Genomic DNA, 18097 nt, shown 5'->3' with positions numbered 1-18097 from the left:
TTTCAGAGCATGAAATGTTTCATTTTCTGCTGATTCTAAGAATATATATTAGTATAAAGGTCTACTATGGGGAACGATGAAAGGGGCCTGCATTTGCAAATACAATACAAAGCAAATCTCTTTCTAACTGCCTGGGAATATGACAGCTCTGACAGATCCTGATGTGTGTGTAGGGAGCACAGCACATGACTCAGATTTGATGACTTAAAACCTCTCTCACTCAGGATGACAGTATCACTCAGACTTTTTCCACATAAAGATGTCTGCTGTTATTGCTTCTGTGTTCCATGGCCAAAAATTGAATTGTTGTAGGGCATCTTTTGCTCTATCTTTCATCAGTGGAAGGTGGAACTGAAAGTGAACAAAGTATTCCTGCAACCACTACTGTTGCTTCAAATTTAGGATTTGTAACTTCCAAACTACAGTGAGATACAGGTCATGTCAGGCAGAAATAACATTTTGTCTTCCAGGTGAATCAGCCACATCAGACAAATTAAAACTAGGCAGCTCAATGGAAAACCATATATTTTCACATATAGACAGGGTGGTGTAAATGTCTCAAAACATCTACTAAAGCATGAAATTATTTAAAAGACTTCCCCGAGAGCCTGCTGTCCATAATGCCTTGTTATTAGTGTAACAACCTATGAACACATAATTCTTCCCACACTTTGTGCACTATTAAATAAAATAAATTACAGCCTTGTGCCTTACAGCAGCATTTGAATGCAAAGGATGAGAGAATGAAGCCTGGAAAATCTCAGGAATGGTCAACACCTAACTGGGAAATTTGGGCTACCTCTGAGTATTATATGGCCTGAATACAACCACCGACCTTTCCCAGGAAATCATAGCTGACAAAGAAAAAGAAATATTTTTGTCTTTTCCAATGCCTCTGCAAGCTGACCATTTCTACCTGTTTTGACTATACCCTCACAAATCCTTGCCAAACACAAGACAGGGGGAAAAAAAAGGTCATAGCTGGTGAAATAATGTAAGAAATTTATCTGTTAGCAAAGTTAACAGTGTACTGTGTTGGCAATGTTTTCTGACTGTGGGAAATACATGTTGTCTTACCCAGGAATTCCACCTGACTCGAGTTTGTTTGCGATATCCACGTCCCATGACCAGACATCAAACTGCCACTTTCGCAGGCCCAACACTCCACACAGGACTGATCCGGAATGTATCCCTATTCTCATGTCAATGTCATGCTTTGTTCTTGACCTAACATATCTGTTAAACAAAAAAAAAAACAAAAAAAACCAAAAAAGAAAAGATCAGACTCATGAAAGTATATGCCACAGTTTTTCATACCTTCTAGGAAAGAATTTGATGTAAAATACAATGACATTTGTTACAAAGAACCACTTAGTCTGTAAAATGAAGAGATAACTTCCTAGGTAGCGAAGTACAGGTAGTGATAAAGTCACTCTAAAAGCCAGGTTATCATTAAGCGCTTAATTGCATGCATGGTTCAGTGGAACATGTTATTCTTCCTAACAGACAGAAGGAGAAAGATAGGGAGAGAAAAGATGTCTGAGTGAAGTGTCTGGACTCACTGAGTCCTTTAGCTTGAAATTATAAAAGAGCATTCAATAAAATTACAAAAACTATTCTCATCAAACCTGCATATACTTTTATATTCTACTGTACTTTTCTGAATAATTTTCAATATTTCAAAAATGTTACTTTATTGACTGAAATTTTCCAGTTACTCTTTGTCCGAAGGTGAACTATTTTTAGTAGATTTGGCCAGAACACCATTTGATCTGTTATAATAACGGCGTGGTCCTAAAATCAGTCTCCTTCATTCTGTGTGATGGCAAAGACCATTTCACCTCTCAAAATTAAACACATGCAGGCATATTTGTTAACAGTCTCAGAAAAGGGACTTTGTCCCAGCACTGTTTTCAATTAATATGTCTGTTGATTATAAAGGGAATTTTACTGTGTTTAAATAGTATCTTCCTTTTCTGATATGAGATTATTCACAGCCACAGGCACCTTGGTAGTGTTTTAGACCTAGGACTGCATCTTCCAAATCAGTATCGAGATACTCCAGCACATCACCATGGGAAGTTCACAACTAAAATAATTGAGCTGAATCCATTAGGATAGCAAAGAGAGCACTTTTCTAGTTGTGCCTGTGTGACAACAATCATTTGCACCAGAAATACTATTAGAGCTAGTGCTCATTAATATTTGAATAGCATGCTTGGGATAGGAAAAGCACATTTCTAGCGTTGGTATACAAACAAGGCTGCTGTTTCTCTGTAAAGGGTCCCAGTTCTGTGGTCACTGAAGTCAATAGCAGCACAGCAAGATCGCACGACAGAGCAGGCAAAGAATAAACAGCTCTATTTCACAACTCTGAAGCTAACTGCTGTTGCCTCAGATGCCTCAGTCACGACCTTGACAGACCCTCTCTAGAGGAGAAAAGGGTAAATTGTTTACTGCATTCAATACTTGGCATTTCATTGTTGCAATGGGGCATCAATTCAGTTTATGGGGAAAAAAATGAAGGCAGAAGAGCTTTTAAATGGAGAGAAACTAGTCATATAAAAATGTGAGGAAATGAAAATAAGCAATTCATCTTTATTTCCCTTTCCTGCATATTCTGAAACTTTTGAGAAAAGCACGCATATGGTAAGTCCCAGTGCAGTTGTTTGCCTACAATAAGATTTGTTCATCATATCAGGAAGCTAACATAATTCAGATATCTAAAAGGAAGAGATTTTTAAAAGTCAGTCATAAAATAATAAAAAAGAATCTTTGAGATGGGATTTATCTGCATTGTGATACTCCGAGTTCATAGTTTTCACTTACAAATTTTTTTTATTAGTTTGCAACCAAGCGGGCTTGAAGTATCAAAATTAAACAATCACCTGTCTCTGGAAGATGGGACATGGAAATAACTCCTCCACACTGAAGTAGTGCCTTAGATGTTGTGAGAACAGCTAAGAGAAGTAAGAGCACTGCAATTTGTAATGTGTTTTGAAGAATTTTTATAGGTATGCTACAAAAATATCTAAACTAACACTCATAGCTGTCAGAGGAATTATCACACAACTCCCCAGATGATCATTTCCTCAGCCTGCCTTTTTCTTTTGTTCAGACTAAGATAATTATTTCTCATTTTATGTCTGATTTCCTTGTCTTGAAATAAAAAGCTAATTGGATCCAGAGGAATAACTGAGCAAAAAGCTTTTCATTGGAAAAATGCACACAGTAAGAGGACCCTAAGTTTAATAACATGGTCTAAAAGTATATATTAATGTAATCTCTCTACATATCTATACACATTCTTAGACCAACTTAGATTTTAAGTACTATAGTATTTAATTGCTAATAAATACTAGTATTTAACATTGGACAAATACTAGCACTGGGCAATCATCAATGGCATGGAATTTAACAAGTCCAAAGTGCCAGATGGAGTAACACCAGGTACAAGTCTAAATTGAGAGAGGAATGGCTGGAGACCAGCTCTGCAGAAAGGGATCTGGGGGTGCTGGTCGACAGCAGGTTCACTATGAGTCAGCGGAGTGTCCTGGCAGCCGAGAGGGCAAACCCCATCCTGGGGTGCATCAAACACAGCGTAACCAGTTGGTCAAAAGAGGGGATTATCCCGCTGTATTCAGTGTTGGTGCGGCTTCACCTTGAATACTGTGTGCAGTTCTGGGCCCCAAAATTTAAGAAAGATGTGAAGGTGCTTGAATGTGTCCAGAGGAGGGCAACAAAGCTGGTGAAAGGGCTGGAAGGCATGTCCTGTGAGGAGTGGCTAAGGATTTTGGGCTTGTCTGGTTTGGAGAAAGGAGTCTGAGGGATGACCTCATTGCTCTCTACAGCTTCCTGAGGAGGGGAAGGGCAGAGGGAGGTGCTGACCTCTTCTCCCTGGTATCCAGTGATAGAACATGTGGGAATGGTTCAAAGCCGTGTCAGAGGAGGTTGACATGACATTAGGAAGCATTTCTTTACCGAGAGGGTGGACAACACAGGAACAGGCTTCCTAGAGAGGTGATTGATGCCCTGAGCCTGTCAATGTTTAAGAGGCATTTGGACAATGCCCTTAATAACATACTTCAGCTTGGTCAGCCCTGAGTTTGTCAGGCAGTTGGACCAGATTATAGAATCATAGAATCATGGAATGGTTTGGGTTGGAAGGGACCTTAAAGATCATCTAGTTCCAAGCCCCCTGCCATGGGCAGGGACACCTTCCTCCAGACCAGGTTGCTCAAAGCCCCATCCAACCTGGCCTTGAACACTTCCAGGGATGGGGCATCCACAACTCTGGGCAACCTGTTCCAGTGCCTCACCACCCTCACTGTAAAGAACTTCTTCCTTACATCTAGTCTAAATCTACCCTCTTTCAGTTTAAAGCCATTACCCCTTGCTCTATCACTGCATGCACTTGTAAAAAGTTTCTCTCCAGCTTTCTTGTAGACCCCCTTTAAGTACTGGAAGGCTGCTGTAAGGTGTCCTTGAAGCCTTCTCTTCTCCAGGCTGAAAAACCCCAACTTTCTCAGCCTGTCTTCATAGGAGAGGTGCTCCAGCCCTCTGATCATCTTCGTGGCCCTCCTCTGGACTTGCTCCAACAGGTGCATGTCCTTCTTATGCTGGGGACCCCAGAGCTAAATGCAGTACTCCAGGTGGGACTCACCAGAGCAGAATAGAGAGGGAGAATCACCTCCCTCAACCTGCTGGTCATGCTTCTTTTGATGCAGCCCAGGATATGGTTGGCTTTCTGGGCTGCGAGCACATATTGTTGGGTCATGTTGAGATTATTGTTAACCAACACCCCCAAGTCTTTCTCCTCAGGGCTGCTCTCAACCCACTCATCGCCCACCCTGTAACTGTGCTTGGGATTGCCCTGCCCCATGTGCAGGACCTTGCACTTGGCCTTCTTGTACTTCATGAGGTTCTCACGGGCCCACCTCTCAAGACTGTCAAGGTCCCTCTGGATGGCATCCCTTCCCTCCAGTGTATCAACCGCACTGCACAGCTTAGTGTCATCGGCAAACTTGCTGAGGGTGCACTCATGCATCCCACTGCCCATGTCACTGACAAATCTTAAACAGTGCCAGTCCCAATACCAACCCCTGAAGAACACCACTTGTCACTGGTTTCCATTTGGACATCAAGCTGCTGACCGCAAATCTTTGAGTGCGACCATCCAGCCAATTCCTCATCCACCGAGTGGTCCATCCATCAAATCCAGGTCTCTCCAATTTAGAGACAAGGATGTTGTCAAATGCTTTGCACAAGTCCAGATAGATGACGTCAGTTGCTCTTTCCTTATCCACCAACTCTGTAACCCTGTTGTAGAAGGCCACCAAATTTGTCAGGCATAAGTCACCCTTATTGAAGCCATGTTAACTGTCATCAGTCACCTCCTTATTTTTCATGTGCCTTAGCATAGTTTCCAGGAGGATCTGCTCTGTGATCTTGCCAGGCAGAGGTGAGACTGACTGGCCTGTAGATGATTGTTGTAGATCCCTTGCAATTGAAATATGCTATTCTATTCTATTCTATTAATTTTATATACTATAAATTATAGTCTTGTATTTGTACCCTATATGGAAACTAACAGACACAGATCTCGTTGGAGAGACCAGGTACAAATGATGGTTCAACTGAGCAATGCATCCCTCTGTTTCCAGAGTGTTTGCTAAGGACTGCTAGATTTTAACTTTACTTTTGTTATAAAAATGTGGTGATGGCTTCGACATCCTCAATCAGCCACATAGGACTTCTGCATTTCTTCAAAACGTCACATAGCTGTGCTCTCCACACCACGTCCTGCATGACACTGCAGACTCTAATCCATGTCCTATTCCCCTTGCCTTATCTGTTGTCTTTCACAGCCTCCCAGCAACTTCTTCCTGCATGCTGCTCAGGTGATATCTGATCTCAGCTCTTCATCTGCAGTCAGTGCGGATTTGGCGACCTGCCTGCATCCTTTGACTGAGGGTTGTTCTGTTTTTCTGTCTGCTGCAGTGCTGGTGCACCTGCAGGGCCCTATCTTCACATCCTCCTCTTGCTTGCCCTTCACAGCAATGTGCTCTTATGTTGATAGGTAGGAAACTAATTGCATGAGGGGACCTGATTGCATCAAGCCACCGGCAGTCGGAGATATATTTAAACAGGCCCTGTCCAGAACATGAATTGAAGCACAACAGTGATGTAGTCTTGCTCCCATGGCTTTATTTTTTGCAAGGTAAGACTGAGAGAACCTGTTGAGAACCTGTTTGTGGAGACGTTAGTTTTCACTAAACTTTTGTTGTAAAGTTTTAACTTGAATAAAGAGTAAATAGTTGTAGTTTAAAAGTGAGGTGATTGGTTAATATGTAAAAAGCCATGGAATTATTCTTTCCTTTTAAAATTTGGAGTGATGTGGGGTGAAACAGATTTCTGAATTATGTAGAGAAGGGGACTTCATCATGGTCAAATCCAACTTCCTAACAGCCAGACCACCACATACTTCATGAGGTCTTGTTTATCGACTGCTATAGGAAAAAAAGCAATTAAAAACTTTGAAACAACGAACTCTGGATCATCTTCATTATTAGGGGTAGTTCTCATTTATCCAGAAAAAACTTCTCATAAATAGTAGCGTGTACTAGATACTGAAAAAATGAAGAGTGTTCATTTTGCATAAGCTCAGGTGTTCCACATCTTTTACTTCTTCTCTCTCTTAAATTTATTCAACTATCAATGAAGCTTCTAATTAAAAAAAAAAAAAAAATTTGTTTCAACTGCTTTACAGGCTCTGCAAACACTTTGACAAAGCGCATGCATGAAGCTGCATTATTGATGATCTATAAATCAGGCCCGTTTACCTCACAAGCTGTCTGATATCTTATCCAGGATGAAGCAACTGTGACTGATGCTGTTCATGCAATTCATCTCATTTCAGTCAAGTCAGTGATAGCAATTTCATTGATTTTAATTGGATCTTGGCATTTCATTCTGGCCAGCATACTTTGATAGGTATTTGATTTCTGTGCTGTTAATCAGAGGCTTTTCTATTTGCATGTAGAAGGTAAGCCAAAAGTCAGAAGTCTGCTTTTCAACCTTTTCTGTAGCTGCCAAAAATCTGAATGCCCTGGACTTCATGCCTTGCAAGTTCAGACAGTGACACACTGGCTACATCTGTGCTGACCAGTTCAACTGTGCAAGGTTCTGTCTGTGCTTTGAGATACCTGAAACAGCCGCTGAATGTTTTTTTCCCGGGCAGCTAGCTCTCTCAACCTGTTCCCAGGTTCGGCGGTTTGCATGTGACAAAGACTATTTCCAGTAGGTAATTTGAATACAACTGCCTGGTTTGGAAGCAAAAAGAGTTGAGAAGAATGGAGTTGGCCAGTCTGTGCCAGTTTTTCTTGGTGACAGCTAACATTCCCTTGGGCTGTTTAATTTACCTATCAAGACATAGCCACTATCATCGTCATGCAGATGTAATAGGAAAATCTACATATTCTGGTTGAAGTAAATAAGGCTCTTAGCTGACCCTGCTTTCAGCAGAATGTTGGACTAGTGATCTCCTGATGTCCTCTCCAAACTGAACTGTCCTATGATCCTAAAATTCAATTACATAGAGAACTTTTTGGTTAGGCTTAACAGATTTGTGGAATTTTCCTAAATGAACTCAAATGCTTTGTGTTGCTGACATGAGAGGGTAGTAGGTGAACTGAGGTAAGTGTTCTTTTTGGTGTGACTCTGGGAACCGTGTCATGTTTGTGAAGGAGATGTCCATTATTCTTAAAAACCTAGGTAACAGGATGCACTAAACTACTGAACATTTTGAAGAATACAGTTCAGGTACTATGACTCACAGGATGTAACACTTTGTAGATGGACTTTACACAGCATTGAATTTACAATTTAAGGTAGATATTATCCCAAGAAGCCAGTTTTATATAGCTCCAGGGTGAGTTTACCTTGGAATTCGAGCTGGATTCCAATGTCAGCAGAAACTGTTATCTGGAGAAGTTTCATATCATCAGACTTATCATTAATATAATTTACTTGCTCTGAGTTCAGCTGGATACCATAGCAACACGGACAGAGTTAAACCACTGCTGTATTCCTGTTTTTTATGTCTATTTGTTCTGAGAGGCAGGAAACTAATATAGCACAAGGGACTACAAAAAATATTTTCAGAAGTCTGCTTTTTCATTTGAAAACTATGTTATAAAAGTCTATATAAACATTCCTATGCCATCTTGCCAATATAACTTTGATTGTATTTGGTGGCACATTCAAAGAAAAGAGGTCTCAGAGGTACAGGAACCTATCAATCTCTACCTAGTTCAATTCATATAGGGAAAGATACAGTGTCCTGACACTCTGTTCATTCGCAGTCAGTGGCTGAAATGGACACGTGGAGGTGGTGATGTGATCAAGTCCCAGTGTGAAACTTATTGCCTCTGTGGCCTGTCTGAAAAGCGCTGGCTGAACTTGTGACTATCTTGTAGTGCCCCTTTCCACCACCACACAGAAATGAAGGTAAGCAATAGCTTTTGGTTTTGTGAAGCATTACCCTGTCTTCCATGAATCAGGGCTCATTCCATTGTAGGCTGAGCCTTGTACATTATAGAAGAAATAATCTGTGGAAAGAGTCCAGAACTGGATCAATTATATTATTACATAATCATATAATTAAATAATGATTTATTAATCATGGAATATGAAAGCAATTCCTGGCTGCTCCATTGCCTGAGTAAATTCTTGAACAAGCATTGATCACTTCATGATTTTTTTTTAATACCCAACAGACGAAGTTAAAATCAGTTTTTCATGCTAAAGGCAGGAAACCTGCCAGGTCAGTCAGTGAGATCATCTGAAATCATTGTGGTATTTTGGGGCTTTTTGTGTGTGTGTGTGTGTGAATTTTTTGTTTAGTTTTCTTTTTTCTTCCTCTCTCATAAATTGATGTTAATATTAGTAGTTAATTACAGATTTTTAATGAGTACAAGCTGTTATCTAATTTCCGGAGTTTAGCTTACATTGTATGCTGGGACTATTTTTTCTGTCACAATAATTACTCTTTCAGCTGGTATTTTAGTGGGAAATCATCCAAGAGATGAAAACACTAAGAACTCCTTGATTTACCAAACAAATATACCAGCAAAAAGGTTTGTTTGAATTTCCACAGTTATGTGGATTGTTGTGGGATTTCCATTGTTATACCACGTGAATGAGTCCTTGAGGAGCTGGGCCTCACACAATCTCCCTCCCCCCTCTCTTCCCACTCACAGAGATTTTTGGAATAAGGACATTTGAGAAGGTGGTGGTGCAAGCAGCAGCCTTGAACCCCTGGAGACAGCTCCCGTCAAAGGGACTGTTACACTGTCCACCTTGATACTCTGTGCCACACAGGCTGGTACATTTTACCCACTCGGGCTTATTTGTATTCCAGTAACTTGTGCCTGATGGAAGTATTTACGCTAGGAAGAAACCCAGTTTTGATCTGAAAACACTGAGGAACAGAAAAGCCATCACTTCTCTTAGTAATACCATCACCCATTTTTAAATAGTTTTCTGCCCATAAAAATTTTTATGTGCTACTACCAGATAACTTCTCAATCCTTTTTTTTTTTCTCAGCTAAACAGATCAAGCTTCATAATTCTCTTATTTTAAAAGCACTTCTGCTTCACAAATTATTTTTGTGACTTTTCCCTGCACTCTTATAAAAATGTTTAACAAGCTTTTTAAAATGAAGCCACCACACCAAGATTCATGATTCTCATCTTGGTCTTGACATTGACAGACTATGCTCTATAACTTGCACTTTGGAAGTACTCTCTCCTCTTTAAGATTATTTCCTTCACCTCTCTTCACAGTCTTTCCTCTACTTCAACTTTCTTTCATGTTTCATCTCCTTTCTCCTTTACCACACTTTCCCTCTGAACTTTCCTCACTATGCTTTATGTAGCTATCCCTCTCCTCACAGCCCTACCCAAAGAATGGAAAACCCAATGAACAAGCATGCTAATCTCTTTCTGGAGCATAATGTGATATTTAGAAATTATGTCAGTTCAGAATTACTTTTATGTATTGTATCATTCTCTTATCTATTTTACATCCATTTTAATATATTTGAGGGAACGATTGTCTCACCAGATCTAACTTCATTTTATTGTTAGATCTTAAGCTTATGTTCCATATTTGACTGTCAGCAAATAGATATCCTCATCTTGAATTTTATCACATATCCCATCCATCTGGCACTCCAGCATGGCTTTGGAATTTCACTAACACGCAATGAAAATGCTGATGACTGCTTTCTTCCTACAAATCTTTCCCTCCCCATATAGACATAAAGATAAAGATAAGATGGCTGCTCTTTCTTATAGGTAAGAGCAATTGCGGAGTTAGTTTCTCTGAGTGTTATCTCTGACACCCATTTAGCCTGGGTGATAACTGTTAAAATGAAACATTATCATCTGATAACTAAACATTCCATAGTATCTCATTTCCTCAACTGTCAGTACAGAAAGTCATTAATACAATAAAATTAAATACAGGAAGAGTTATGCTGCATGTGAAAAGATATGAGAGCCAGCTGAATAAATGAAGAACTTATTCTTTTTATTTTAATTTGCATTTCCAACTGCAGCTAAAGAGAGTTTACAGGAGGTTGGGTTTTGCAAGACAGCTGGAGTTAGGACCCTTGCTTATGCACAAATGTGATGGGGCAAAGCTTCCTTGTTTTAGAGTAAATATCAGATTTCATGGAATCTTCCCATGGCTGAAAGTTGTAGTTCAATTGTACTCTATGGTTAAGGGAGCAAAGTACAAGAAGACAGTGTGGAATAACAATAATAATTTTTCTTTTCTAAGATTTGTAACAAGACACAGTGATGCAAAAGATCATTACAGAGAAAATAATGATCTTGGAGTGTTTTGTTGAGTTCTGAACAGTTCGTACATTTGCAAAGAGACAAGTGGAGCATCAAGACTCAAGTCTAGATCCTTGGTATATGAGCATAAGATCAAGTTGTAGAATCTCAATTAACATTACATTAATACTTTAGCTGCATCTGTCCATGTAGATTTAATTTACATGTAATGTAATGAATAGATTTGAAATTCTTGTTCAATTCCCACTGACCATGAAGTCATCTAAAAGACTAGAAGGAAAATTCAGTAATGGTACCCTGAGATGGTAGATTTTTGGGCACCACCTCACCAGAAGTGTTGGTACTGATCCTTGCAATGTTACCAACTACCTGTTATCAATAGAGAGAACAGGAATCTTGGAGGACCTGCAGGGGAAAATCTGGTTTGCCTAATTTAAAACTTCCTTCTACATTAATTGCATAAAGTACTTAAGCCGGTACAGGAATCAGGAGCTATAAAAGTACCTGGATTGCTCTCCACAATTTAGGTGCCTAAATCCCAGTTATAGGTGGGATGCTGTAACATAAATCCTGGGTTTTGTTTTAATGTCTAATTCTTAAGCTAGGCTAAGTGTTTGAGCTAAAATATAGCTAAGATTTAAAAGCTAAGAAATAACTCTGCAAGAGGGAGAAGAAACAACTGTTCATGTAGGCTTTATGAGTAGTGAAATTTTTGGAAGTTTTCTGTAAACACCCTGTCCTGATTTTAGCTGGGACAGAGTTAATTGTCTTCCTAGCAGCTGGTATAGTGTTATGTTTTGGATTTAGTATGAGAATGATGTTGATAACACACTGATGGTTTCAGTTGTTGCTAAGTAGTGTTTATACCAAGTCAAGGATTTTTCAACTTCTCATGCCCAGCCAGCAAGAAGGTTGGAGGGGCAAAAGAAGTTGGAAGGGGACACAGCCAGGACAGCTGACCCAAACTGGCCAAAGGGATATTCCATATCATGTGCTGTCATGCCCAGTATATAAACTGGGGGCAGTTGGCCGGGGGGGGGATTGGTGCTCAGGAACTAACTGGGCATTGGCCGGCAAGTGGTGAACAATTGTAATGTGCACCACTTGGTTTTTATATTCTAATTCTTTTATTATTATTATTGTCATTTATTATTATTATCATTATCATTATTATTACTTCCTTCCTTTCTGTCCTATTAAACTGTCTTTATCTCAACCCATGAGTTTTACTTTTTTTCTTATTCTCTCCCTCAACCCACTGGAGGGGGGGAAGTGAGCGAGCGGCTTCATGGTGCTTAGTTGCTGGCTGGGGTTAAACCACGACATGTCCTCTGGTTTGAAGAAGGCTTTGAGTTCATCTATACAGCTTCAAAGTAACTGTGAAGTCTGAATGATGGTTTCTCATATCTTGGATCATCTCACTATTATTTTGGACATGAAAATATTTAATTTGTGAAATCCTCAGATGAAGATTAAAAAATTTATAATCATCAAAATGTCATTTCTAGCAGGTTTTAGATCTGATCAAACTCTGCAGTGACCAATATAGTAGAAACTCAGTTTTCTAAAGAAGATTTTTTTTTTTCATTTTAACTGTGAGAGATATCTACTAATTTAAGTTCTAATTAATAGACTGTAGATAATTCCAAATTCTCTCAGAAATGTGGACTGAAGTATTTGTAATATTCTATGGAAGGATTGGTCCTCTCTGTGAACTATATGAGCACATGTTAAGAAAAGTAACATAAGGCTCCTAAACTCTGAACAGAAAAGCCTGGGGACAAAATCATGCTCATTGAATGACCAGAAATTCAGATACTGGGATTATCAAATAAATTGGAGGCAATCTCAACTGAATTAGCCTGGGATGACCCAAGACCTAATGGACTTTTGTTTCCCAGCTCCCACTGAATATAACTGTCATTTAAGATACTAAAAATACAGTACCATTTCTACTGGATTACTGTCTTTGAGACCTGGTTCATAAAAGGGCACCGGGGTGTTAGAGACTTCCACATGTGTAAGGAGATTCAGAGAAATTTACTATCTTAGAAGAAAAATTACTTACAATGGGTTTGCTGCAGATGGTATTACCAAGCAAATGCAAATGATTTGATGTGTTTCCAAGAATTTTTAACAATGCTGGTAGATTTTTTCATCTCTGTGTTCTCTAATTTATGTTTCACTTCCACTGTGGGGATTCCAGAAGCAAAATATTGATTACTTTGTGCAACATTTAGTCTGTGACAATTGAATCCAACCTTCTTAGAGATCATTGTTACATAATCATTATTCACTTACATTTTCTATGAATTTTTTTTTGTCAAATTCTTTCTCTGTTAAGATCTCAGTAATGTAGCTGCAGTATGCATTAACTGTCTGCTGTATGTAATGAGACATGCTCGGATTAAAGGGGCAAAACAGTCTGGAAAACAAGCAGACAAAGAGACTGGACAGCAAAACATCCATGGAAAGAGGAGAGTGCTTGGATTAGGCAACACTGTTCTAGGGAAGATAGCAACAAAAGAAGGATTTCGAGAAGGGGAATTCAGCAACATTGATATAGAGGATAAAAAAGATGGAGAAAATCTCTCTTAGAGCATCAGATGTCAGCCACTGTCATGGTAAACCATTGGACTAGCTCTATAATGGACTGCTGAAACATTATTATTAATCCTAATTGCATCAAAATACAATAACTATCAGCACCACAACTATATTTACATGATGGGACACATCCCTTAAGTAAAACACTTCCAGCACTTGTGGATTTAAGCACCAACCTAATTTAAGAAGTAAAATTTGCTCATCTGGCAAATCTTAGTGCTTACGAGTTTGTCTGTGAGCTACTTTCCAAGCTATAGTATTGCCACAGCTGTCTATTTAGTGTTTATATTGTTGTTTTATTTTATTGAAGGGTTTATAGGAAGCAATTCAGTCTCATCCTCCTCAACCTCCTCTTAAAAGTGACAACAGTACCAAGTGAGAACTGTTACGGACTGTGAAACCTATCACTTGCAATGCACACAGAGCTATTGTGTTACATGTTCTGAAGCAGCACAGGTTAATAAAATGCATTTAGTGTCCATTCCCACGCATTATATGGATTGGAAATGTCCTGCCCTTTTCACAGTGATAATCCTGAGGTCTCTGAACCACCATAGGAATTACTTGTCTAGTAATAGCATTCTCAGATAAGAAGTTCAGGACACTGTCAGAAATAATGAAACAAGAAGAAGGAAAAAAAAAAGCATTACCTGATAGTTTTGATCATGCTGAGCCCCATTTCAACACAGCAGTGTGCATGGTCCTGGCGAGGTTCTGGGAGCCCTGACACACAGTAGTAACAGTCCCCCAGGATCTTTATTCTGAGACAATGATGTTCCTATATGTAAAAGTACCAAAGAGAACGAAAAGATTTTGAGTTATTTTTTCATAATTTTAAGGTGAATGTTAAAGTGGTTAAAAAAATGTACTAAAAAACCCAACAAACAAACTTGTTGCTGGATGTTTCCTGCTTGTGATTAGTCCAATCTTGGTTTATTTCATTTTTGAAATAAAATACCTTTACATTTTCAGTAAAAAAGGATATATTGATTTTTGTGTCATGTTAGTCAGAGATGTCCTTGCTGATGGTGAGAAGGGTTTCATCAGAGTTAAGCTGGAAGCTAGGCCAAGGATTCAGAAACGCCAGCTGAGATAATGAATAAGCCATTTTAGACTATATTTCTCCAGGGCATCCTTTCTGCCCCTTTTTTACACCAGAAAGAAATGAAAAACCTCTTTCTCCAACTGATAATCCTTTCCCACCTAAAGTTTCCACTGTCACACTCAAGCGTTCCCAACAGCTATGGGATCTGATCAAGTATCTGCATGCCAAGGATATCAAAGAAGGTGTCTTGCATTAGAGTTGTACTGTGGAGAAATGACGTTTATTTAGCATCCAGCTAGAGACATCCTTTACCCTAGGAGCAAATACTGTATTTAATTTATTAAATACATGGTAGCAGTATCCTTATATATTGAAACAACATATTAGTGTGTGATTGGATGATTATTTTAGCAGATCCTTTTCTAGTGAGCAGAAATACCTGCGATGCTGAAACTTTTGCAGTTCCCACACAAGCAAAACAAGTAAGCCCAAGGTTAGCTGTAAACTTGCCCAACGTATTCTGCTGGCTTGGCACTCACAGGAGACAATCAATGCACAGGAACAGAGACCATAATAATTTGAGGACAGAGTTGCAAGTGTCTAGAGGCAGGTAATAAGTTGAGTCAGGGAAGTGTTTGAAATAATAAGTGCGGTATTAGCACTCAATCAGTAAAGGCTCCAATGACAGAACATTAAAATGAAGACCAGTCATTACTGGGGAATAGGATAATGATTTGTAAAATTGGTTCATTAGATGATAGCAAAATTTGCCCTGTGGTATTTATTTCAGCTTTTTTCTTCTCTTTCTCTCTGGCAACCTGTGGTGGAGGCTGCACTAATCAAAAGAGCAGGGATACTCTAAAGCCACTGGGGAAGAGACAACTTTAAGTAGGATATAAGTACAAATGTGAACGCTGACTGTGCCTCAGGAATTGAGTACTGGCCAAATGAATGGGACTCCAGGTTATTATTCAAGATTTTGCCTAGGAAGAATGAAGCTTTGTAGTCCACCTCAGACAAGTCTTTACAAATCCTAGAGCGGCACAGGGAACATACACACTTGTACCCAAAGTTTTTGCAGAAGTCAGCTGAAGATTTAAGCATGCCAGCGAGGGTAAAATCTGCTCTGGGCACAGGGCCAAAGTAAGCTGATTCACCCTGAAATCTCCTTAAACCATCAGTAGGAGCTGACTGTGTTTGAAGCTTTGGCTAAGTCTTTGGCTAATACCATTGCTGGCTCTCAGAGTGCAATGCCTAGCTGCCCAAGTTTCACAAGGAAATTCAAGACTCAAGTCAGGCTTCTAAAATGTCAAAATTCATATGTAACAATCCTCTTTCCTTGTCCCCTTCTCTTCAATTCCTCTGCAGACCCACAGAAGCAAACATTAGGTGTTTTTCATATGGTTGCAGCTGAAATTGTACATCCTAAAATCCACCAAAACATTAATTTTTTACATGTTTCCTCCTCAATGGAAAGAATTAGAGATTCAATTTTACAGAACTCTGCACCTGATTTTTTTTCTATAGAGTGAAACTATGAAACATTAATCAACAAGTAGCGAGGACTCAATGGCATGAATCAGTGCATGTCAAACTGTTAGTCAGCTTCCCTAAGCTTCTTGCTGTGTTCCCTGGTTAGACAAAATGCAGAGATAAAGGTATTGTAAAACACAGATTCTAAAGTTCTTTGGCTTTTCCAATAGTACCATTCAATTGATTCATATTCTAACTGACATTTGCTTTTACATCTACAAAGTAAAAGGAGCATTTATAACATCATATCAGTTTGACTGAGGTGGAGTAAAGGAAAAGGCAGCACTTTTAACTCCATTCAGACCCACTACAAATACATTACAACTGATAATCTCATAGTATAATAGAGAAAAAAAAAAAAAAGGAAAACCAGTCAATTTCCAGGAAAAGTCAGACATATGTCAAGTAATGTCATATTTTAGTATTATAATCACATTTTTACATGTAACATTTGTCATAGATTCTTGCACCTGTAGTACCTGCCTATGTGATGATGTGGGAATCCCCTATTAAGTGAGCATCTAATTCAGCACAGGTAAAGTAGTCTGCAGCAGAAAAAACCTCAGCTGTTTGGTTCTTAATGATTCATTATAACTGGCTGACGTGCTTATTCCATTAAAGACAGATGAGACCTCTGTCACTTGGCTGCATGTGTCCTTATTTGCCAAAAATCGGAACAAGGCAGACCGCTCCAAAAAGATGTGATTTTTATAAGAATAAGAAAGAAGAATCTTAATGCATAACAAGACCTGCTAATGAGGGTTTGGTGTATGCAAATATGAGTGCATGTGTGTGACACAGAAAATCCATTCAGCTGCACACAAATGTATTCTTCTTCTTGTCATGATACGTCACCTGTACACTCATTTGCCAAAGCTCAGGAAGTCATCTACAGAGTGAGATATCCAAACAGAAACTACATATATGTGTCCATACGTCAGCCAGCAGTCAAGGCTGCTGTTACAGTCAAAAAAGCCAGGCAATGCAGCCAGTGAAGCCCAGGGACCGATTCAGTTCACAGTTAAAGCAGTTGGCTGGGCTTCAGCTCGGTTGTCTACGCATAAGCTTATGGTGCACTGGTAAGACCCCTGGGTATGTGAGGCACCCCCACAGGACTAACAGACATAACATAAGACATATGTCCCTCTGGAGTGACACAAGGACCAGGCAGGGTGTCTCTATTGGCACAAGAAGCCACAAGGAGCACTTAAATGACTCTTTGTCTTCCTTATTTTTCCTGTTAGTCAAATCATTATGACTGTTAAGCAGGAGCTGTGTTGCAGTCTGACTATATTGTCTTTACCCTTTTTATTCTTCCCTTATTATTCCCATCGTACCTATTTCAAAAGTAAACTGTGGATTTTTTATCACTGGAAATGTTTCACCCAGAAGAAGATAATTCAACAACTGCCAGGAAGGACAGAGGGCTAATGGTATCTGCCTTTGGCAGAGGAGGACTCTGTGGTCTCCTGAGATTCCTTCTGATAACTCTGCAGTTTAATCACATCTACAGTTTAGACTCAATGCTTTGTCAGGCTGGTTGTATAATGTCATATCATTATGTAAGTACATTAAGGTTAGATTCATGGCTAATGTGGGTAGCCATGCTGTAGTTGTAAATAGGAGACTGAGTTTTGTAAGGGTCTATCTACTTTTCAGTGATATAAAATGATAATAATAGCATTCAAGATTTTGCTCATACTCTGGAGCTCAAGCCCACTTCCTAAAACCATCTCACTGCAATGGTATCTAAGAGTTGCAAGTTGATATTAAATGAAAACGAATGAAAAATATAAACATCTATGAAGAAACTGTAAAATTAGTAAATTATTTAAAGAGAAAATGGCCATACAGGAACTCTGATGCAGCAAATATTACACTACAGTGTTAAATCCTTACACTGCTGTGAGGCTATTAAGATCTTTTTTTTATTCTATTCCTCTTCGCCTTCCCATAAGCAATTCCAGAAGTTGTCCTTGGGCATGCAAATGGCAGCTGATATTATACAGACATTCACATCGGTATCCATCAGCCTCACATCCTTCC

At 39.2% G+C, this 18097-nt stretch overlaps 1 protein-coding gene across 1 annotated transcript in view; it reads right to left on the bottom strand.

Annotated features, from left to right (window-relative positions):
- Positions 1–18097, bottom strand: part of ADCY8 (adenylate cyclase 8 (brain)) — a 131872-nt gene that overhangs the window by 52768 nt on the left and 61007 nt on the right. The window contains 2 exon segments of the mRNA XM_010576916.1: positions 1078–1236; positions 14124–14251. Of these exon segments, the coding sequence (XP_010575218.1) occupies positions 1078–1236; positions 14124–14251 (287 nt within the window).

This window comes from Haliaeetus leucocephalus, unplaced genomic scaffold (genome assembly GCF_000737465.1).
Source record: "Haliaeetus leucocephalus isolate CR32 unplaced genomic scaffold, Haliaeetus_leucocephalus-4.0 Scaffold555, whole genome shotgun sequence".
Taxonomy (NCBI): domain Eukaryota; kingdom Metazoa; phylum Chordata; class Aves; order Accipitriformes; family Accipitridae; genus Haliaeetus; species Haliaeetus leucocephalus.
This window is presented reverse-complemented; position numbering and strand designations above follow the sequence as displayed.